The 24,499-nt window shown below is 43.8% G+C and overlaps 1 protein-coding gene across 2 annotated transcripts in view; it reads left to right on the forward strand.

Moving 5' to 3' along the window:
- The window catches only part of ANKRD6 (ankyrin repeat domain 6), a 133,041-nt gene that overhangs the window by 47,938 nt on the left and 60,604 nt on the right, over nt 1-24,499 (forward strand). Inside the window, exons 1-2 of one of the 2 annotated variants that reach the window (XM_011941930.1) lie at nt 11,907-12,515; nt 16,454-16,716. In XM_011941930.1, the coding sequence (XP_011797320.1) occupies nt 16,597-16,716 (120 nt within the window). In that variant the 5' untranslated portion in view covers nt 11,907-12,515; nt 16,454-16,596. Of the gene's footprint in view, nt 1-11,906; nt 12,516-16,453; nt 16,717-24,499 lie in introns of those variants that run through there. The other variant, XM_011941932.1, reaches the window with a different exon arrangement.

Here is a 24,499-nt window from a genome sequence, read left to right on the forward strand (position 1 = left end):
GGAGGCTGAGGCAGGAGAATCACTTGAACTTGGGAGGCAGAGGCTGCAGTGAGCAAAGATCTCACTACTGCACTCCAGCCTGGGCGACAGAGACAAAAAATAAAACAAAAAACAACAAAAATTAAAAGAATGAAAGTATATGTATGCACACATACATATAAATAATTGGTTTCATATTTTCCCTATCTCTAGTTCTAAAATAAATCTTAAACATGATACAGACTATGGAAATGTGATAAATTCAATCAGAGAGAATCCCTTTGTTAATTCAGCAAATATCTGAAGAACAGAGCCTGGGCTGGGAGGAAGTCTTCCTGTTAGGAAAGGGTTGGGATTTGAGAATGCCTCAGGGATGGGAGGGACTGAGTTAGAGCCCCCACCCGTCGTCAGTAGCTGCGTCTTTTCCTCATGCTCACTGTCTTTTCATGTTGTCCTTCCTTCTTTGCTTCTCCTCTCCTACCCCCAGCTCTTCCTGCCTTTTTTCTGTCACCCCCTTCCCACCATGCTCTTTGTTTTGACATTGGACTAGATATAAATTATCATCAAAGAGGCGATCTGCCTGAGGTTGGGCAATGTGCGGAACTGTCCTCACCCAGGGCTTTGGGAGATCCCCCAGGAAAAGGGTTGTCAGGACTGGAATGTCCTCCCAGGAGAAGGTCTGTGGATTTTCCCTGCAAAGTACTCCCCAAAGACTGGGTCCCAGGCGCCTGAGATCAGGGAAGAGGCAAGCCCAAGAGAGAAAGCTCCACCATCTACCATAGCAAATGCAGATTATGGAGAGAAGACCAAGCCTTTTGCTATGAGATCATAGGGGAAGGGGCACAGGGTTAACCTGGAACTATTCACAGAAGGATCTTAAGCTTTGTAATTTCTCAGGTTATTTTGGATCCTGCCTCCTGAAGACTGCTGAATCTCAGCTAATTATATTTTTGTTGTAGAAATAATTTGCCTATGATAATAATGAGACTATCCTGAGAGAGATGTTTATTTTAAGACTCTTTAAAACTCTCAGGAATAAATATCTTTGGGGCTGATTCTGGGCATTAAAAACACAATTCAAGGTGGGTTTCATTTCTGTTCCTGTGGCCTTCACATTAGGAACCTTTTCTTATAAAGATACGGCAGAATTTTGATTTTAAATAATTCATAATAATGGATAGTGTTGACAATTTAGTATGTTTGTCATGTGACATAATTATTGGTTAAAGAATGTAGTGGACCAAATTTGCTCATAGCTAATCTGTGGCTGAAACTTAAAATATGGACAATATCCAATTTGGAAGAAAGCCTTAGCTAGGAAATAATCGGATATAACTAGAGTTAGGGAGATGCTGACTGAAGATAAGTTGACTTCAGACAGGATATTCTTGCAAAGCATGTCCTCCACCTAACTGGAGCATTACCTTCCTTGGGGGTCAGAGTCCACCAGGTCAGAGTGCCTCTTCTTGCGGTGGACTGCGCATGCATGTGGTTAATCATTGTGTGTGATGACATGAGTGTAGGAGAGGACCCTCGGGGCCTCCCCGATGGCCAGCTGTACCTGAAGTCCTCCTAGTCCCCCTTACCTGCAGGGACACTTGATCCCAGCAAAGCTCAGTGCTGAAGCCAAATGCTGTGTCATGCTGCGTGCTGAGTAAGGCCCAGAGACCAAATGAGGATTTGGGCAGCCCTTGGGAACTATGAAGAAGAGGTGAAGATTTAAGAGACAGAAGAGGCCGGGCGCGGTGGCTCGAGCCTGTAATCCCAGCACTTTGGGAGGCCGAGACGGGCGGATCACGAGGTCAGGAGATCAAGACCATCCTGGCTAACATGGTGAAACCCCATCTCTACTAAAAAAATACAAAAAACTAGCCGGGCGAGGTGGCGGGCGCCTGTAGTCCCAGCTACTCGGGAGGCTGAGGCAGGAGAATGGCGTAAACCCGGGAGGCGGAGCTTGCAGTGAGCCGAGATGGCACCACTGCACTCCAGCCTGGGCCACAGAGCGAGACTCCATCTCAAAAAAAAAAAAAAAAAAAAAGAGACAGAAGAAGGAGTAGATGTTGGGAAGGGCTTGGAAATCTAATTGGAGAATTCAGCTTCTTGTCGACTTTACAGAGGCATACATACACGCTAATATTTACTGAGTGCTTTTTCTGTGCCAAGTGCCGTGCTTATCTACTCCTTGGGAGTAGCTCCCTAGCGTATCCTCCTAGCTACCCTGTGGAGTCAGCAGCTATCATTATTTTCCCCATTTTTGTAGATGAGGACATTAAGGCCCAAGGAAGTTAGTCATATAACCTGCCTAGGGCCATGAAGCACATTCTATGGGTAGACTGTTTAAATAGATCCTCTCCTTCCCTTGCTTCTCCCCACTCCTGCCTCAGCTGACCTTGGAAGAAAATTGAGAAGGGGACCTAGCAGAGTCTTTTGTGGATAGTGGTGTGGACAGTCCATGCAGTACAGGTATTTCCAGATCATGATATCACCTCTCACAGGTGGTAAACATTATCAGCATAAAATCACACCTAACCTGGACATGCGTGTTGATAGCTGCAGAGAGCTGTGAGAGAAGGTCATGTGGGTTAGGGAGAGTGGGGGATGAGAGGGAAGAGCAGCGTGTCATAGTATCTGGAATTTCTAGCATCAGATGGATGTCCTTTCAAGAAATGCCTCAGTGGCAGAATGATTGAATAAAATGGGACTTCTGGAATGAAAACCAGGCCCAGAAGAGTTAGAAACACCATTTCTGGAGGAGGATCACACAACTGACTGATAGCAGAAGCAAGTATGTGTTGCTGGGAGAGGTTGAGCATGTGCCTGAGGATTGTGGGCTCACTGACTTGCAGGTGTCCTCCAGCCCTGGGAGAAGGCCTCTGTCCTCTGTGGGACAGCATAGAAGAAATACTGTTGGAAACCAAATTAGAGTAGTAAATCACAGTTGGTGTTTACTTCTGAGTAGATACTCATGTTTATCCCAGGCTTCCCTTTGCCATATTTGGGACTGTGTTTGCAGGATTAGAGTCAGATATTTAATTCCTTGCTAGCAGAGCAGCTTCCTGGTTTTTTCAAGCTTATGGTGAAGAATTGGAAAGTGGCAGGCTGACACGCTCATTTCAGTTCAGTGGTGTTTCCTGTGGGAGACTCCTGAGGACTCAGCCTGCCTCAGCTGGCAGCTGGAGAGACCCCCGCCAGGCTGCCTCTCGCCCTCATCAGCAGGACCCACTTCTCCTGCTGGCATCATGCCCATATCAGGTGCTTCCCCAGCTTACTTTCTCCCTCACAAAGGAATGAGTGATGGATGGTTAATATGTAGAAGTACATATAAAGTGTATGAAATTTTATGAAGGATATGTAGCCAGTAGGACTATTCTTAGCCCTTGGAACCTGACCATCCCTCAAACAGCAGCAAGGGACCATTAGGTTACAAAGTATTTACAGGTGTTGAAGTGACATGTTGGAGCTCTGATTCTTGGCCCTAAAGATGGGGGTGTATTAGTGACTTTAAAAAGGCAGCACAGCCTGTGATTTTCAGTGGCTGAGACAATTGGTGAAGAGTTATTGAGCATCCGTTATGTAGAAGGCGTTCCTATTTCCTTTGACCGCGGTAGCAAACCACTACAAACGACATGGCTGGAAACAACAGACACTTACGCTCTCACAGGTCTGGAGGGCAGAGTCTGAAATCAAGCTGTTGGTGTTGGTGAGGTCGCACTGCCTCTGGAGGAGACTCTTCCCTTGTATCCTCCATTCTCTGGTAGCTCCAGGGTTCCTTGGCTTGTGGCCATATCACTGCAGTCTCTGCCTCTGTGGTCACATGGCCTCTTTTTCTTCTGTCTCAAAACTCTGCCTCTCTTATGAAGGACACATGTGACTACCCACCCAGCTAATCCAGAACATCCATGGATTAACTTAATCACATCTCTTTTTTTGTTATATAAATTAATAAATTAATGTAGATTCTGGGAACTAAGACATGGACATATCTTTTGGGGCCCACCATTCAGTTCACTATAGAATTCTATTAGTTTATCTGGAAACATGGAAAAATAAGAGAAGGTACTTGCTCTCTAAGAGTCTGTAATGCAGTTGGGTGAATATAGATGTGTTTATTTATTCAATAAGCATGTATTGTTTCCATGCCACGTATTGTTCATGTGACAGGCTGTGTGATTGCATTGAACTTACATAGTGGAATGAGACACAGCCGCTGTGCTGGAGAAGCTCAGAGTCTGAGAGGAAAGACATTGTACACAAGAGTAACCTGAGAGAATTTCAGTCTCTCATGGTCCAGTATTTGTAAGAAGATATTCAAAGAAGCACAATCCGAAGACCAAAATTGGCTTGTAAAAGAATTTTAATCATTTCTTATTCTCAAAAGTAAAGGAAACCCAATATATAACCCCATAGTACAATGTTCATATCCTGGTTTTCTCTCCTAATTCTCTCACATTCCCCCATTCTACATGGCACATTCATTTCTCCCTCTCCCCTTTTTCTCCATCCTCTCCTCCCTCCCCCCTTTCTCCCCCCTCCCCCGCCTCAGTACTTTGTTACATAGATGGGCTTAGCCTCCCTTGACAAGTCGGCCTTCTTCTCTCTCATCTCTCCCACTTGTCCTCTAAGTCTACATCCTAAAGCCCAGGAACTTCTCTGGTTAGGACAGTCTCCTTAGAAGGAGAGGCACATGGGAAGCCTTTTTACTCAGAATGTAAGAAGAGAGGCCAACAGTATTGACATCACACAATTGCAGTCCAGTTTGGTAAGTATTACAGTGAGATTTTAAAAATACATTATTTTGTGCTGGCCTCATTCAATTTTTGCAACAACCCAGTGGGTAAAAACTGTAGTTACTCCTGTTTTATACATAAGTAAGTGGGCTTATAGTCATTAAGAAACTTGCTCAAAATCAGTAGCAGACCTGGGATTTGAAATCAGGGCAGGGGATTTGACCCTTGGGACCTTGGAGGTTGGAAGAGTATTAGGAGAATCTTTAAGAGGAGGACATCTTTGAATCAGGTATCTTTGAAGGCTAAGAAGGAGTTTAGACAAGTCTAAAGAGAATTCTAAGCAAAAATGACATGGTTGGACTTTCAAGGTGCTCTAAGTACCTTTTGGCCAAGTTAGGGTGCAGAATGCAGCGGGGCGAGGTATCAGAAGAAAAGGTGGTTGGAAACAGACTGGGACGAGACTATGCATGGATTTGTATATTGCTGGACTTTGTACTGGGGGAATGTGTGTCACTGAGGGTTACAGGCAGAGGAGAAACACAATCACATTTGTGTTGTGAAAAGAGCACTGTAACATCAGGGATCACATAAGTCAAGGTGGGGGACGAGAGGGCAGGACTTGAGGCAAGGAGAGTAACATGGCAGAATGGCTTTTACATGCAAATTCAGCCCATAATTAGCAGTCCCACTAGCCCCCTGTATGGTCTGTTTACATAAAACACTCTGACAAGAAGCACAGAGGAAGAGCAGTCCATAGATAAAGGCACCATAGACCTAGCAACCACCGCCAGCAATCTGCTCCCTGGCAAGTGGGCACGGTGGCAGTGGCTCCTACTGCATTGCAGCTCAGCTGTCTGTTCTCAACCTTTGCCATCTTGAAATAAACTGAAGAGGAAGGGCTAGGTTCTCATTATCCCTTTCTTCTAACACTGACACATCAGAAAGCAGGAACTTGCCTCTCATTGCCTCATTGCCCTCTAAGATCCAGAGAGAGCACAGAGAATTTAACCACCATGGGCTCAATGGTTCTGTCTTTTCCTGGGAGTCAAGTTTAAGAAATCCCAAGAACTAGCTGACCAGGTTGTGCTGACTTGTTTAAAGTTATCTTTTATTGAGGACCTATTTTGAGACAAAGCAGACTGACTATCTGAATCCTGAATATTAGTCTGGCTTTGGCTTCTGTTTTTCCCTAAGTGAAAACCCATCTGCAGAAGCAGATTTCCATATATAAGCTGAAACCTGCTTTACCTCTTGTCCCAATTTCTAAGTTTAGATAATCACAAACAGAATTTCAAGAAACATTTCCAACATTCAGTTAGAGACCGTTGCAATAACCCAGGTAAGAAATGATGACAACTTAAGGCAGTGGCAGTACAACTAGAGAAGGTGGAACAGATCAAGGAACATCTAAACAGTAACCATGTAACCATGCTTATGTTATCTGAGCACTTTCTATGTGCCGGGCATTGAATAAAATGTGCATTATCTCATTCAATCTTTGCAACAGCTTAATGAGGTAGGAACTGTTACCCTTTCTGTTTTACACATGCAGAAACAGACTCAGAGTCATTAAGAAATTTGCCCAAAGTAAGTGGCAGAGCTGGGATTTGAGTCCAAGCAGTCTGACTTCAAAGCTTATATTTTTAGTCTCTATGCCTTACTGTCTCAAATCAGGATGATTTGGTGGTTTAGTGAATGAGGGATGGGGGAAGGGGGAAGAAGAAAAATGGGAGGAATGTTCCAGATCAGGGAAATGGGTAGCTAGATCAAAGATGGAGCCCCTCATCAAGGTGAGGACACAGGAAAAGGAACAGGTTTGGGAGGAAGGATGGTGATTTGGTTGTGAATACATTGATAGGGGACATCCAAGGAAGATGTCTGGTAGGTGGTTGGGTGTTTAAATATAGAGCTTCAGAGAACGTGATTGAGGGTAAAGAAGTAGACTTGGAAGAATCTGTATCTAGGCAGCAGAGGAGCATGTGAGCAGCAGGGAGGGGGAGCACTGAGATCTAGAGAATAAAATGAGCAGAGAAGATGCCCAAAAACCTCAAGGACCTGCAACATATAACATATCAGTGAAAGAAGCATTCAGTGGAAGAAAGGAATCATCCAAGTGATGGTTAGGAGAATGAGGAGAGAATGGCTCACAGGAACCAAGGAGGGGGAATTTTGAGGGAGAGGTGGTAGCAGGGCCCAATGCAACAGAGAAATAATGTAAAGGAAAAATCAAAAAGTTAATATTGCATTTGGCAATTACGTCAATGTAAAACCAGCCAGTGGGAGTGCAACATGTTACAGACATGTTAGAACAGGGGTCCCTAACCCCCAGACCATGGACCAGTACTGGTCTGTGGCCTGTTAGGAACCTTGCTGCACAGCAGGAGGTGAGCAACAGGCAAGCTGGTGAAGCTTCATCTGTATTTATAGCTGCTCCGGATCACTTGCATTACTGCCTGAGCTCCACCTCCTGTCAGATCAGCGGCAGCGTTAGATTCTTATAGGAGTGTGAATCCTACTGTGAACTGCACATGCAAGGGATCTAGGTCACACACTCCTTATGAAAATCTAATGCCTGATGATCTGTCACTGTCTCCTATCACCCCCATATGGAACTATCTAGTTGCAGGAAAACAAGCTCAGGGCTCCCACTCATTCTACATTATGGTGAGTTATATAATTTCATCACATATTACAATGTAATAATATAAATAAATTGTACCATAAATGTAATGTGATTGGATCATCCTGAAACCATCCTTCCCCACTCGCTGGGTTCGTGGAAAAACTGTCTTCCATGAAACTGGCCTTTGGTGCCAAAAAGTTTGAGGACTGCTGTGTTAGAAGACAGTATAGACATTTCTTACAAAGCTAAATGCTGTGCTGCCGTATTACCCAGCAATTGTACTCCTTGGTATTTATGCAAATGAGATAGAACTTATGTCCACACAAACCTGCACATGAATGTTTATAGCATTTTTATTTGTAATTGCTGAAACTTGGAAGCAACCAAAGTGTCCTTCAATAGATGAATGGAAAAGCAAATTGTGGTACAATGGAATATTATGGTATACATGGAATATTATTCAGCACCAGAAAGAAATGAGCCATGAAAAGGCAAGGAGGAACCTTAAATGCATATTACTAGGGGAAATAAGCCATTCTGAAAAGGCTACACACTGTAGGATTCCAGCCACATGGAATTACAGAAAAAGCAAAACTCTGGAGAGAGTAAAAAGATCGGTGGTTGCTGGGAGCTTTGGGGCAAGAGAGGGATGAATAGGCAGAGCACAGGGGAGTTTTAGGGCAGTGAAACTACTCTTTGTGGTACTTTAATGGCAGATGCATGGTATTTTGCATTTGTCAAAACCCATGTAACTGTAGAACACAGAATAACCCTAATGCAAACCACAGACTCTAGTTACTAATACGGTATCAATATTGACTCATCAGTTTTAACAAACGTATCACACTGATACAAGATGTTATTAAAAGGGAAAGCTGTAGGGATGGGGGTGGGCAAAGGGCTATATGAGAACTCTGAACTTTCTGCCCAGTTTTTCTGTAAACTTAAAATTGCTCTAAAACATAGTCTATCAATGAAGATAAAAAGGAGAGGAAAGGATGGAATAGAAGAAATAAATGAAGGAGGAAACAGGGCAGGAAGAAAGAGAAAGCCATGCATATACAATCTTGAGAGTATAGCATAAAACCATAATTATAATTAATTCTGCATGCTTGTGTTACAAATAGAGCAAAAATATGACTAGCCACTCTTCTGACCAACTCCTAGGGCTCTCCATCACAAGTGCAAGATAAGTTCAAATAATTTGGTGTGATGTGAAAATTTTTCACTGCCTGACTGCCACCTCATTTTCCAACACCATCGCTGGTCTTTGCTGTGTGTTACAAGCTCCAGCTGCAGTTGTCTCGTTGCCTTTCTTTGCTACTCATGACACATACTTTCAGACCACTCTGCCTTTTTGCTCTTGCTGTTTCTTCTGCCTCTGTCTTCTCCCCTTCTAACCTAACCAGATCCTACCTCCTCTAACACACTACCTTCTCTGTGAAAACTTTCCTGACCTCCTTTCACCCCAGCACAGCAAGCAAGAATGATCCCTCTCCCAGTTTCCACAGTTCCTTGTGCCTATTTCTTTCTTTCTTTTTTTTTTTTTTGTTGAGACGGAGTCTCGCTCTGTCGCCCAGGCTGGAGTGCAGTGGCCGGATCTCAGCTCACTGAGATGAGTGCAGTGGCCGGAGTGCAGTGGCCGGATCTCAGCTCCGCCTCCCGGGTTTACGCTGTTCTCCTGCCTCAGCCTCCCGAGTAGCTGGGACTACAGGCGCCCGCCACCTCGCCCGGCTAGTTTGTTTGTATTTTTTTAGTAGAGATGGGGTTTCACCGTGTTAACCAGGATGGTCTCGATCTCCTGACCTCGTGATCCGCCCGTCTCGGCCTCCCAAAGTGCTGGGATTACAGGCTTGAGCCCCTTGTGCCTATTTCTTCAACATATGCTTGGTACACCACAAAATACATGACAAAAATGCTTTCGGTGGAAAAACTGGGGACAGAAAAGCCAGATCAGAGCAGATTTAAGGAGTGGGTAGAAGTTGAGATTTGAGTACATAGAACTGGTTTTATTGTGATGCTGCGTTAATTATTTTGATTTGTCTTTAGCATTTGGGTCTTTACCTAACAGGGGTTGAGGGTGATGAGAAGAAATTCCCAGAGTGGCTGTGGTGCTGTCCAGTGCTTTGCTGCTGACAGACCTGTGTCACTGAATAAGGGATGCCTCTAAAGTCGTAATTTATCTGGCCCCAGAAACTGTAGTCCTCTATTTTGAGGGGGAAGGGAGAGAGGAGAATGACTACATTCCCTATCTGTTATCTCTTGGACAGTCTGGAGCCATAGCCTGCCTCATGTATTTGGAAAGGAAAGAGATTAGTTGACTAGGTGAGTACCTCATATATTTCTTATGGGATCACAGGCTCCTGAAGACCAATTGATAACCAAAAATAAATTGGTTATTGGTTTTTCTGTCATTCATTAAATGGACATTAAAGGCCAACTGTGTTCCCAGCACCATGATAGGCTCTGGGGATACAAGATGACCAAAATGGAGTTCCTGCCACAAGGAGTTAATATAACCAGGGAGACCAACCTTGAGCCAATAACAGCAATTATGCTGTGTCTTAGTCTGTTTGAGCCACCATAATAAAATACCACATACTGGGTGGATTAAACAACAGAAATTTATTTTCTTCCAGTTCTACTTTCCAGTTCTTCTGGCTAGACGTCCCAGATCAAAGTCCAACAGGGTTCAGTTTCTGGTGATGGCTGTCTTCTTGGCTTGCAGATGGGCTGTTTTGTCCTCACATGGCTGTTCTTCGTTGTGTGCACACTAGAGTACATGCACAAGCATGAGTGCACTAATTCTATCAGATCAGGGTCCCACCTTTATGATCAAATTCACCTTAATTATCTCCTATTTCCAAATACAGTCACAATGGGGCTTTGGGCTTCGACATATGAACTAGGGGGACACAATTCAGTTCATAGCAGAAGCTTATAGAAAACTGTAGGTGCTGGCCAGGCACGGTGGTTCACGCCTGTAATCCCAGCTACTTGGGAAGCTGAGGCAGGAGAATCGCTTGAACCTGGGAGGCAGAGGTTGCAGTGAGCCGAGATCGCACCATTGCACTCCAGGCTGGGGGAAAAGAGCGATACTTTCTCAAAAAAAAAAAGAAAAAGAAAACTGTAGGTGCACACATGAGGGAATGATCATCTTGTCTAGGGAAAGGCAGGGACGGCAGAAGGCTTAGCAGAGATAACACTTGGTCTGAACTTTGAGCATGTGCGTGGTCATTTGCTAAGTGATGGGAGTGCCCAGCCCTGACCTGGAGGCTCTGGTGGTCTAGCAGTGCTAGTCAGTCAATAAGTTATTGATATATATAAAAAGGGGAGGTCTCTACCTCCCAAGCCTCTGTCAGTCACATCTTTATTCAGTGATGTGTGCTTATTCCTCCTATGTGAATTTTACATCTGTAAGCAGCTTTTCTTGGTAGGGTATGTCACGGGTTTCCTGAATAATATTCAGATGTCACTCAGCTTTCACTGCAATAGCCCCTATGCCTCCTGCAGAGGTGGTTATTTCAAAAGATTCAGTGACTGTCAGAGTTAGAAGAAGAGAGTTATTGTGCTTTAAATGGCTCAAGAAATAAACATACATGTTTTTTTGTGACAGTGGGGTGTATATAATGAGTCATGGACTTGCTAAAGCAGAGCATATCCACCCTGTCATTTCCCTTCTTTTGCAAATTGTCCTGGTGGGCACCAGGTTCCGTGATCAGTCAGTGCTGAGTGTTCTCATGGGTAGTGCTGTGTTAGGGACCCTACCTGTGCGAATAGATCTTCTCAGAAGGAGGAAGTGTCCTGGAAGCTGTAAGAAAATGAACCACTCTTTGCTTTATTCTTCTTTCCCACTCAGTTTACCCTTATCTTCTGGCAACTGGGCTTTTGGGCCCTGATCATGGCTTTTCAGTGGTCAGATGATGAGTTTCTTTAAAATAGGGATTGAGTCACATTCCTCTCTGTTGCAGCCTCACTTGTCCCTCAGTGATGATCACAGTAACCCAGTAGTGATTGCTTTTGGATAAACTAGTATGAGGGTTGTGTACTTTTTCTTTTAGCTTGTGTTATTCTGCTGGCAGTTTGTTTCCCCAGTGGGATTCAGCCTCTTTACAATGCACCTGTCAGAGTCTCCAGCTGTTCTCCTGCCCTTGGTGTAAGCCAAATGACGACCAAAGCAGAATTGTAGTCCATTCCATTGCCCCATTACCCTTGGGGAAATAGGGTAAGGCTTTAGGACGACGGGTGGTAAGAGGGTTTGTGCTGACAGAGTAGAGTAATTTTCCCGTCTCTGAGACCAACAATTCTATCTTTAGAGACAGAGAGGAAAATGTGGGGATATTGGCTCAAGTCAAAAGGAAAGTCCTCTCCTTTCTGTGATGTCTCCAGGTGGGTGTTGGATTTCTGTTGTTTCAACAAGTGGGCTGGAGCACACGATTGCGAGTTTAGGGCAGTCGACAGCACTCGGAACAGCTTCTGAAGGGGCTCTGCTCCCTATTTACTCCCTTCCCCCTTCCCTACAGAGACTGTTCAGAGGAGCATTTGTGAGACAAACATTGGGAACAGCTGCTCAGCCAGACCCTTGTCTCCTGTGCTGCTGCAGTCACTGTGCTGGAACTCTCTGCCGAGGAGGGTGGAGTGTCTGGGCTCCGCTGCTCCCACAAAGCAAGCATTTTCCTGTTTTCTTGGAGGCAGTTTGTTACAGATTTCAACCCTTTCTGCATCCCTCCCTTCCTTACAACACGAATGCTCATCTTTTCTTGCATTACTGCTGAAATAATGCAAACTTCGTTTCTCTGTCATCTAAGCGTCATTCAGAAATGTTCGTCTGATCTGTGAATTGTTCCCTGACTTCAATCAGGGCAGTGTTACAGGTCCTCTGCTGGCAGGAGGGAGCAGTCCGTCAAAATCTGCAGACACAAGACTTTCAGAAGCTGTGACGAGCAGACTAGCAAGCCACAAAACATTGCAAGCTGAATGGATGTCTTAATAAGCTTTTAGATGTGATTTGGCCAGCATCGGCAGAGGAGGCTAAAGGGAAAAGGCAGCAAGCATTATAACGTAAATCACTGCAGATTTGCTGGGAGTGACAGCCCTAGGAAGCTAATGATCTCTCCAGGAAAGAATTGACCACAGTTATCCAGAAACTGAACACGATGTAGAACAGAGAGGACAGCCCCTCGGATGTGAGTACCATCTCTTCAACACAAGGTTTGGAGCAGTAGGAGCAAAGCTAGCTGTTATAGCTGATGGCACTCCATAGCCACCGATTCCTGGGTGCCTGTGGGCCATCTCTGGGTGGGTTGTACATACTGCCTGACTGGGACTTTTATTTGCAGATCTCTTCTGTAATATTTTGCCTGTCGGGAGACAGATGTAGTGGCTTTAGGATATTGGCAAATTCTCCAAAGTGTAGGAGAATTTGTTGTAAAGCCCCAAGAAAACAGCAAAAGCGAACCTTATAGACCTTTTTCTGTAAAAAGAAAACTGATTGCATCACAGACAAGCAGCTGTGTGACCCTCTGGTATTTGTGATGACAGACAAAAGAATTAGCAAATTACAGAGCAACAAAAATGGGGCAGTGGGCTGGGAGGAAGGAGGGAAATCTTAGGAAGCTTAATCGCTATCTAGATTCAGGATATGCATTGCATACTTATGCTCATGTGTTTATTTCCTTTTGGCTTAAGGAATGGGCAGCATGTTTGCGTTTAAGGTTTTCCTTCAGAATGCTGTGAAAAATGATCATCGTGACAAAGAGGGATGTAATTGATAGGCTTGGGGCAGAATACATTTCTCACTGCCAGCAGTGGGAGGTATCTTGAATGATAGCTGATCTACCTGTAAGAGGAGGCTCAGATACAAGGAGGGGATGAACTGCTATAGCCGAGGTAGCCAACAGGTTGGCATGAAGTTTAACTCATTGATTCCAGACTGGTTTCACCCCTCTATTCCCTTCCCCTCCCAATTTACTGTCAGGGGTTCCCCCATCCCTTCTTAAACTGCTCCCCACCCCTGCAATACACACACCTCTGTCTGGTCCAGTTTGTCAGGTCAGGACATCAGATGAGAACCAGAGTGTCTTCTCACTCTAAGGGATGGGGGATCATTGTTCTAGATGGGAGGTAAGGATATGGGGTTTAGGAACAGTGACCATGAGGGAGGGAGAGAGGTGGTGTCTCTGCTTGGCCTGCACTTGGTATCTCTGCTGAGCCTGCACCCACACCCAAGGCTGAAAGTGCAGGAAGAAGCAGAAATAGAAGACCCTCATTTGATACCCTCCCACCCACAAACTGTGTGTAAATGCCCCTGCAGGTAAAGGCTGGAGATCCTAGTAAGGAGGCGATTACTGGGCTTAAATTGAAAATGAGGTTGAGATGTGCAAGCACATAGGGATGGTGTTGGCAACAGACTAGGAATTGTAAAGCTGGGGTTCTGTTCCTGATCTTGCACGTAGTTTTCTGTATGACTCTGGTAGGGGGAGTATCCAAAATCCTGTGTGAGGGACCTGTTCTGGAGGCTGCTCTGTGGGTGCTTTGGTTATGGTGGAGGGGATGGAGTGAGAGTGAGGAACATTCTTAAGTAGCTGTAACTGAAAAGCAAAAAATAGAAGGGTGTTTCTGCTTGGCCAGTGTTTTCTCACCGCTGTAGTATTTTTCTATCTTTAACCAAACAGAAAGGAAAATTAATGTGGGCTGTACTTGCAAAGGGCTGTTTACGAGTGATAATTATCTAAACAAGGCTATCTCAGTAGCCTGCAGCTATGGCATAAGTGTACTTCAGTCTCAGTATCCAGGAGGCTGAATTCATTCCATGGGACTGGAGGGTGGGAGGGGAGTGGCTATCAATTTACTATGGGCCAGCTGGACCCCTGCATCCATTGCTGAGGAGGCTGCACAGCGCTGCTGGTGTGGAGCTTGTGACCTCAGCTGATGGGCTGTACTGAGGTTGCAGCAAAAAAACCTCTACCCTCAGGGGCTAAGCCATGGAGCGGAATGAGTAGAATGAGTAGAATTTTAGCCATGATAATATTTGTATGAACTGGGCTGTTGTACTTGAGACATTCAAATACCCCTTGCAAGAAAGGTTCTGGAATGGAAGGGGCCCGTTGGGTCTAGGTCTAGAGATAACAAATGGGTAGATGAGGGGAAGGCTGTGATTGTGGAAGGGAGATCATTTCGTAAGTCATGGCTAATACTCTGTATTTTCCTGCCGTTTAGGCCTGGAGTGATTTTGCAATATTTGGGCAAACAGAGCAGAAGTTCAGTATAATTGGTTTGAACAAACCACAGATTACCTGAATGAAAAGAGGCAATGCAGCTATGTTTATAAAAACAAACCACTTCCAAATAGTGTAACGGTCTGGGAAACATAAAGCCCAGACTGTAGCCATTCAGTGCGACTATGAGAATTTTCAAAGGCATTTCCAGTTCCATTTCTTTCAGTGTTTTGAGTCTCAACTTTATTCCTTTTTTTTTTTTTGGCTCTATTTCTGGCATATCCCAGGGATCTCAGACCATGACTCACCAAGCTGCTTTAGAGCAGACCCTTCACCAGATTTGTTGTGCTTCTGATGACCCAGTGAGCAGGAGCAGGATGGGTTTGCAAGGGTTCCTCTCTCTTTCCCTGCTCAAAATGTAGGTAAAGAAAGCCACAGATGGAGAACGATGAGAAAGTTTGATAATTCACAAGAGTAGGGGCTAAGAATTCTTTCCGAAGTTATAGTATTCACATCTGGGCCACACTTTCGCATAATAAAATACCCTCTTTAATACCCGCCACAGTCCTGGGAGATAAATGTTCTCGTGTCTGTTTTATACGTGGGCATTTAACCCCAGCCTCACAGAGTGGTTGGCCAAACAACCTGCCTGAATGCCACAGTGAATGAGTTCAAACAGGATATGGTCCAAGGCTTTCCAGCCATATCATGGCCAATTTCTTAATCTTTAGAGACTGAAAGGACATTTGGGTGTGCCTGGGAACAAATGTAAAGGATGGCTGCATCTTCCAGACTTTCAAAGTTAGGATGTGTGGTAGGGTTTGGGTTGAAGGATGGTATCTCTGTTGTAGCATTCTCTTTCCATTTGTATATACTAGTATTTTTAATAAGTATCTTTTAAAATACAAAGAAGCCCTCACTTCCTTGCTGTTCTAGCAGGACTGGATTAGACATTTAAGTATTTCTTCTTCTGCCCAAAGAACCCTTCACCCTTGAAATAATTACCAATGGCTTTGGTTGGGTCTAATGGCAGCCCAGGTATACTGGGGGGAGTCCCAGTCTTTAAAATTCTATTCATTTTGCTATGTGGTAGGAAGAATTCAATTTGCTACTAGTTCCTACCCTCCAGATCACTGCTCTGCGACAGGGCTTTAGTGTTCTGTAGGTGGGTTTGGTGCCACTTCTTTTCCTCCTGTTAGCAAGGAAGCAACATGACCAGCCCCCTGCATTGGCAGAGCCACTGTTAGTGTTTAGCATCTGTGTTGTCCCTAAGGTGGATTGTTTCAGCCACTTGGAACCAGGAATCGGCCCGGGCCTGTGCCCAGCTCTCCATCTGTTCCAGAACTCGGGAACTATACTATTTACAGTGAGAAAAGGATGAAGGGAGAGAACTGCAGTAAATGCTAGGAGAAAACCCCAAAGAGAGAACCCACTCAGCAGGGTCTCTGTGGGGTGTGTTCCACAGGCCGCTGACCCACTAGGGAAGCGGCACATTAGCCATGGTGGACGCACAAAACCCAGCCAGGGGGCCTTTGGTGATCACACACAGTACAGTTCCCTGCCAAAGGCGGTGTGTAAACCAGGTGGTGCTTAGGGGATTATACCAGGCCTCCACTCCCTGGGAGAAAAACAGAGCAAACCTTGCAATTCTGGCCATACTATTCTGGAGGATGTCCCTGATGGGGGAAGAAGGGAGGGAGGTTGGCACATTCTGCTGCCTTCCACTTGGCAGTTCTGTTCCGGGGCTTTGCTGTGGAGTGTGCTTCCCGTGTGTTGTGTCCTGCCTCCCACAGCTCCCCCCGCTGCAACCTGCAAGCAGCAGAATGCCTTAAAATTAGAGAGAAGAGGTGTGACCTGTCCTTGTGTGTTGAGTGGCCCTGATGGCAGCTTTGTTTTGTAACCCCTAGGTCCCGAAGATGGCATATTCATAAAGATATCTTCTGATGATTGTGAACATCTTTACCTGTGGGTGCCAGGCCGGGCCAGTGACTTCGTGTTGAGCTGAAGGAACTTGTCTACTGCTTCCCTGAAAACCTTTCTTTCCTAATTCATGAGCCAGCAAGATGCAGTCGCTGCACTTTCAGAGCGCCTTCTCATAGCTGCGTACAAAGGCCAAACAGAGAATGTGGTTCAGCTCATCAACAAGGGCGCCAAGGTAGCGGTTACCAAGGTAACAAGAGAAAAATACGCTGTAGCCATTCCCTGGGAACTGGCCTACCTCTTAACCATTGTCTGAAAAACCGCTGTGTTTGGTTCGCAGCTTTCAAAGAACTGGCTTTTCTTCCAGTGATGGAGGTTTGGGGAGAATGAGGATTATTAAGAATGCTTTATTGCCATCTTTCAAGTGGAGGACTTGTAATTAGCATTTGACAGTCCTTAAAATCACGGTGGCTTTTCTCACCTATTTCTTTAGCCAAATGGAGAGGAGATCTCTTGGGAGAAGTTGGGACACAAAAGCTTACTGGACAGAGTGTGCGATAATCATGTTAGATGGGCCTCCCGGGGAGGTGGACCAGCTTGTGCACAGCCCCTCCCCTGTGCAGAGTCTCTTTGTCCCCGTCTGTATGATGACGGCCTGGACCAGATGACTGCTACAACCTCTATAGGCTTCGATTTCATGTGGGTCAGTGAAGATGTGTGGTAAGCTTTGGAGGGCATTGCTTACCCAGCGCCAACAGAGAAGGCTATGAAAGATGAGAAACCATACTGCCCAAAGGCAGTTTTGTAGCAAAGCCAAGAAAAGGCAGGCTCTGCGCAGCCAGATGGAGAGTTTAAATACACTGGATAGCAAGCACTTATTGAGCCCTATCCTAGTATTGCTGTAAGCACTTTACAGCCTTCTAGAAGAGATTCTCTTCTCATTCCCATTTTGGAGGTGAGGAAACTTGCCCAGGGTCCCTCAGCTGCCGAGTGGTGGAAATGCAACTTATACTCACAGAGTCTGGCTCCGAAGCCCACCCTCCAGACCTCCCCAGAAAGAGCTGTGAAGAGGGGCAAAGTTTAATTTTCACAGAGGGTCATCTGTTAACTTCTGACCTCCTGTGGCAGATTGATCAGCTCCTATTTTCATGTTTACTTATATGCAATCTTCACATTCTATGCCAGCCTCCAGAGAGGTCTTGAGCTACTTATAGGTCCCCATGGAGGTGAACAGGGGTCTGCACATAAATGGTGATTGGATTGTTTGGAACTGAGGGTGAAGGGAGCCTTAACTCAGAGCTCATGTGATCTGTTCATAGCACTTTCCAGGGCCCAGACAATCACAAATGGGAGAAAGCGTGGAACTCTGTAGTTAGGGCACATGCTCACAGATTTTAACTCTGCTTTGTTTGCTAATTGTACAAGTCGCTTAATTTCTTTGAGCCTCAGTTTCTTATCTGTAAAAGAGGGATAATAATGTCAGTTTTTCAGATTGTTACAATAACAATAACTTACTTATTGCACTTAGGGCATAGTCTGCAACTTTTCTTCTATAAATAGACTTAATTATTTGCTATTTTATAAACAGCTTTATTAAGATATAATGTACGTACATTAAATTCACCTATTTTAATTGTACAATTCAATAATTTCTAGTGTATTTACACCACCACTGCTATGCACTGAATTGTTTCTCCCCCAAATTCGTTTTTTTCAATCCTAATCCCTAATGGTATTTAAAGATAGGGCCTTTGGGAAGTAATTAGGTTTAAATGGGGTCATGAGAGTGGGGTCCTTGTGATGAAATTAGTTTCTGCGTAAGAAGAGGCACCAGGGTCTGCTATCTCTCTCCCTCCCTGCTATGTGAGGACACAGTGAGAAGGTGGTCATCAGCAAGCTAGGAAAAGGGCCCCAACTAGAACCTGACCATGCGGGTACCCTGAACTCACGCATCCCAGCCTCCAGAACTGAGGAACGAATCTCTCGTTCTGGCAGCCTGAGAAGAGTGATACAAGCACATTCAAATATTAGAACATTTCTATCATCACAATTAACATATATATATATTTTGAGACAGTCTCTGCATGTGTTGCCCAGGCAGGAGTACAATGGCACAAATCCTCAGCTCACTGCAATCTCCAACTCCCAGGTTCAAGTGATTCTTGTGCCTCAGCCTCCCATGTAGCTGGGACTACAGGCACATACCACCACGCCTGCCTAATTTTTGTATTTCTAGTAGAGATTGGGTTTCACCGTGTTGGGCCAGGCTGGTGTCGAACTCCTGATCTCAGGTGATCCACCCGCCTCGGCCTCCCAAAGCGCTGGGATTACAGGCATGAGCCACCGCACCTGGCTTCCAATAAAAATCATCATACCCATTAGCTGTCACTCCCCATTCCCACCCCCAGCTCCTGGCAACTATGAATCTACTTTTTGTCTCTATAAACTTACCTTTTCTAGGCATTTGATATAAATAGAATCATATGGTATGTGGTCTTTTGTTTGTGACTTCTCGCAGCATAAAGTTTTCAAGGTTCATCTCTGTTGTAGCATGTATCAATACTTCATTCTTTTTCATGGCTGAGTAATAATCCATTGTATACGTATACCACATTCTGTTTATCTCTTTATCAGTTGATGGACATTTGTGGTTGATTCCAGTTTGGGGCTATTATGCATAATGCTTTTGTGAAAATTTATATACAAGTTTTTGTGTTGGAAATATGTTTTCAGTTCTCTAGAGTATATTCCTAGGAGTGAAATTGCAAGGTCGTGTGGCAAATCTGTTTAACACGTTATAAGAAACTGCCAAGCTATTTTCCAGAATACCTGTACCATTTTACGTTCCACCAGCAATGTATGAGGGTTTCGGTTTCTCTACATTCTCACCAGTGCTTGTCTGTCTTTTTTTATACGTCATTTGCTTTTTCATGGTTATCTTTATCAAAGTAACCCATGCCCATTGGAATTTTAAAACTATTAGTTCAAATACTGCTAAAGGTTTTTAATAAAAACAGCGATTCTTAGCCCACTCCCATTTACGCTGTGAAGAAACAACTTTCAACTTCCTAGATATTTCTTTTCTGGTATTAGTCTCCATATTTCCAATGAATATATATGTTCTACCACCTGATTCATCAGTTTAATTTTTTTAATGAAGTCAAGTTTAATATTTTATTTATGTTATACTCGTGTGTATATGTGTGTGTGTGTGTGTGTGTGTGTGTGTGTATATGTAATTTATTTAAGATACGCTCCCCTCTGTCACCCAGGCTGGAATGCAGTGGCATGAACATGGCTCACTGTAGCCTCCACCTCCTAGGCTCAAGCAGTCCTCCTACCTCAGCTCCCTTTGTAGCTGGGACTACAGGCATGCACACTTTTAATTGTTAAGGCAGGGTCTCCTTATGTTGCCCAGGCTGGTCTCGAACTCCTGGACTCAAGTGATCCTCCCTCTTCAGCCTCCCAAAGTGTTGGAATTACATGAAGGAGCCACCATGCTCGGCCTTTCTCTTATATTTTTAAAATTTATTTATTGTGGTAAAATATATATACAAAATGTACTACTTCAACCATTCTTAAATGTACAGTTCAGTGACATTAAGTACATTCACATTGTTATGCAACCATCACCACCATCCATCTTCAGAAGTTTTTCATCTTCCCCAACTGCAGCTCTATACCGATTAAACACTAACTTCTCATTTTCTCCTCCCACACCCTGGCATCCACCATTCTACCTCCTGTCTCTGAATTTGACGGTTAGCTGCACCTCAAATAAGTGGAATCATACTATATTGTCCTTTTGTGACTAGCTTATTGCACTTAGCATGTGTTTTCAAGATTCACTCGTGTTGTAGCATGTACCAGAATTTCATTCCTTGTTAAGGCTGAATAATAATCCATTTTACGTATATGCCACATCTGGTTTATCCCTTCATCCACTGATGGGCACTTGGGTTGCTACTGCCTTTTGCCTGTTGTGAATAATGCTGTATGAACATGGGTGTCCATGGGTGTTTGAGTCCTTGCTTTCATATCTTTTGGTTATATAATCAGAAGTGAAATATGGTAGTTCTACTTTTAAAGTTTTGGGTTGGCTGGGCGCGGTGGCTCAAGCCTGTAATCCCAGCACTTTGGGAGGCCAAGACGGGCAGATTACGAGGTCAGGAGATCGAGACCATGCTGGCTAACACGGTGAAACCCCGTCTCTACTAAAATACAAAAAACTAGCCGGGCGAGGTGGCGGGCGCCTGTAGTCCCAGCTACTCGGGAGGCTGAGGCAGGAGAATGGCATAAACCCAGGAGGCAGAGCTTGCGGTGAGCTGAGATCCGGCCACTGCACTCCAGCCCGGGCGACAGAGCGAGACTCCGTCTCAAAAAAATAAATAAATAAATAAAAATAAATAAATAAATAAATAAAGTTTTGGGTAACTTCCATACTGTTTTCCATGGCTGTTGCACCATTTTACAATGCTACCAACGGTGCACAAGGGTTCCCACTTTTTCACATCCTTACCAATACTTCTGTGTTTTTTGTTTGTTTGTTTGAGACAGAGTCTCGCTCTGTTGCCCAGGCTGGAGTGCAGCCGTGTGATCTTGGCTCACTGCAAGCTCAGCCTCCCGGGTTCATGCCATTTCTCCTGCCTCAGCCTCCTGAGTAGCTGGGATTACAGGCGCCAGCCACAATGCCCGGCTAATTTTTTTGTGTTTTTAGTAGAGACGAGGTTTTACAATGTTAGCCAGGATGGTCTCAATCTCCTGACCTCGTCATCCACCCTGCTTGGCCTCCCAAAATGCTACTGTTATTACTGACCTTCCTAATGGGTGTGAGGTGATATCTCGCTGTGGTTTTGATTTGCATGTCTCTGATTATTAGTGATGTTAAACGTCTTTTTATGTGCTTGTTTGCCATTTGTATATCATCTTTGGAGAAATGTCTATTCAAGTCCTTTGCCTATTGTTTAATCTGGTTATTTGATTTTTTTGGTGTTGAGTTCTTAATATATTATTTTAATATATATAAAGATATATATTATATATATCTTATATGGATTAATATCTAGAATATATTAAGAACTCATATTTATATCTTATATATCTTTTAAGATATAAATATGAGTTCTTAATATATTCTAGATATTAATCCTTTATCATATATTTGATTTGCAACATTTTTTCTCATTCTATGGTTACCTTTAGAAGTACTTTTTTAGAGCTGTTTCAGATTTACAACAAAATTGAGAGGAAGGTCCAGAGATTTCCCATATGGCTCCCGCCCCTAAACATGTTTAACCTACCCCATTATCAACATCCCCCTCCAGAGTGATACATTTGTTACAACTGATGAGCCTATACTGACACATCATTATCACCCAAAGTCCATAGTTTACATTACGGCTCATTCTTATACATTCTATGGATTTGGAAAAATGTATAATGACATACATCCACAAGTATAGTATCATATAGATTATTTTTACTGCTCTAAAGATCCTCTGTGCTTCACCTGTTTATCCCCTTCCCTCCTCCCACCCCAATCCCTGGCAACCACTAGGGCTTCTTACTGTCTCCATAGTTTTACCTTTTACAGAATGTCATATTGTTGGAATCATACAATATTTGGCCTTTTTATATTGGCTTCTTTCACTTAGTAATATGCATTTAAGGTTCTTCCATGCCTTTTCATGGCTTGATAGTTCATTTCCTTTTAGGACTGAAAAATCTTCCATTGTATGGATATACTGCAGTTTTGGAAGCATTCACCTACTGAAGAACATCTTGGTTGCTTCCTAATTTTGGTAATTATGAGTAAAGCTGCTATAAACATTCATGTGCAGTTTTTTGTGTGGACATACATTTTCAACTTTTTTCATTAGATACCAAGGAGTGCAATTGCTGGATCGCATGGTAAGAGGGTTTTGTTTTATAAGAAACTGCCAAACTGCTGCATTCCCAGCAGCAATGAATGAGATTTCCTGTTGCTCCACATTGTCACCAGTATTTGGTGTTTCAATGTTCTGGATTTTGACCGTTCTAATAGCTGTACAGTTGTATCTCATTGTTTGTAGCTTGTCTTTTTACTCTGCTGATTGTGTTCTTTGATGCACAGACGTTTTCAAGCTTGATGTTCCATTTGTCTATTTTTGCTTTTATTGCCTGTGCTTTTATTGTCATATCCAAGAAAACATTGCCAGATCCAACATCGTGAAGTTTTTCCCCTTGTAGAAGCTTTATAGCTTTGGATCTTATGTTTAGGCTTTTATTCCATTTTGAGTTAATTTTTTATATAGCGTAAGGTAAGAGTCCATCTTCATTTGTTTGCGTGTGGGCATCCGGCTTTCCCAGGACCACTTATTGAGGAGACTATCCTTTTCCCATTGAGTGGTCTTGGCATCTTTGCTGAAGATCATTTGACCATATACATGAAGGTTTATTTCTATGCTTTCTATTCTATTTCACAGGTTTATATGTCTTTATTCTAATACCAACTGTTTTGATTACTGTAGCTTTTAATGTGTTTTGAAGTCAGAAAGTGTGAGCTCTTCAACTTTGTTCTTCTCAAAATTGTTGTGACTGTATATCACAGTTTTTTTGTTTGTTTTGACACAGAACTTTACTTTGTCGCCTGTGCTGGAGTGCAGTGGCGCGAACACGGCTCACTGCAGCCTTAACCTCCTGGGCTCAAGCAGTCCTCCTGCCTCAGCCTCCTGAGTAGCTGGTACTACAGGCATGTGTTCCACCATGCCTAGCTGATAATAATGAGCAACCTCCTGGGCTTATGCGATCCTACTGCCTCAGCCTCCCAAAATATCACAATTTAAAATCAGATGTATAATTATTGTGACTATGTAAATGCTGCTCACTGGTTAGCTGAGAATGATTACATTTTTAAAAATATATATGATTACATTTTAAAAAATATATAGCTTATTATTTTTCCTGGAGTTGATAGTTACCCTAATTTTTTCACTTGTTTAATTTGATTTAAACTTACTGGTAACTGTTTCATCTACTATCCAATAACTGTGAAACTGTTCTCAGTGCAATTCTCCGTGAGTAAACCTATTACATATTTATCAGCCCACGTCTCTTCCTGGGGATATCCCCTCAGGAGTCATTTATCCTTCTTCTGATTGATCTGGGTTGCTCTCTAGTTCTGCAGTCATCCTGAGAAGTCCTTTCACCTCTCCCATGTATTAGATCCCCTGTTTGCTGGAACCCATGTCATTCTAACTTTGATACTGCATGTTCTTTGATATCTTCCTAAGAAAGGGAATATGGGCATACATTTTTTGAGAGTCTGCATGTCTAAAAATCCTTATTCTACCCTCTTGCTTAAGTGACAATTTGGTATAGAAACCTAGGCAGAGAATTATTTTGCCTAAGAACTTCAAAGGCAGTGCCTCATCTTTGAGCTTACAGTGTTGCTGTTGGGAAACTCAGCTTATAGTGTTCCTTGCAACTGCCTTCTGAAAGGCCTTTTGCATCCACTCTGCCCCTTGAAGGACCTGCCCATTCAGGACTCAGCTCAGGAGCCACCACCAACATGAAGTCCACCCAGTGAATGGTACCCTGGATGGAATTTGCTCTCCTCCTAATTGATGGAACCTTGTTCTCTATGCACTCTCCTTCATACTGCTCTGTGGGTGCTCAGAACTCCCCACCGCATCATCACTGTGACCAGGGTCATAGTGTCTCTCTTTCATTTATCTGTGTTTGACAGAGGAGAAAGGCACTGAATTTGGAAGCCAAAGACCTTGGTATAGGCGCCTGTTCTGCTGCTTATTAATGGCTTATTAATGTAGACCAGGGTTGCTCATCCTCAGCAACATCACTGACATTTTGGGCCAGATCATCCTGTGCTGCTGGGGCTGTGCTGTGCATTGTAGGGTATTTAGCAGCATCTGTGGCTTCTTGCTGTAGATGCCAGTAGTACTTCCTTCCCTTGGATTTTGACAACCAAAAATGTCTCTGGACATTGACAGACATCCCCTGAGCAACAAAATTGTCCCTACCTCAGAACCACAGAT

Source organism: Colobus angolensis, unplaced genomic scaffold (genome assembly GCF_000951035.1).
Source record: "Colobus angolensis palliatus isolate OR3802 unplaced genomic scaffold, Cang.pa_1.0 Scaffold203, whole genome shotgun sequence".
In the NCBI taxonomy this organism is placed as follows: domain Eukaryota; kingdom Metazoa; phylum Chordata; class Mammalia; order Primates; family Cercopithecidae; genus Colobus; species Colobus angolensis.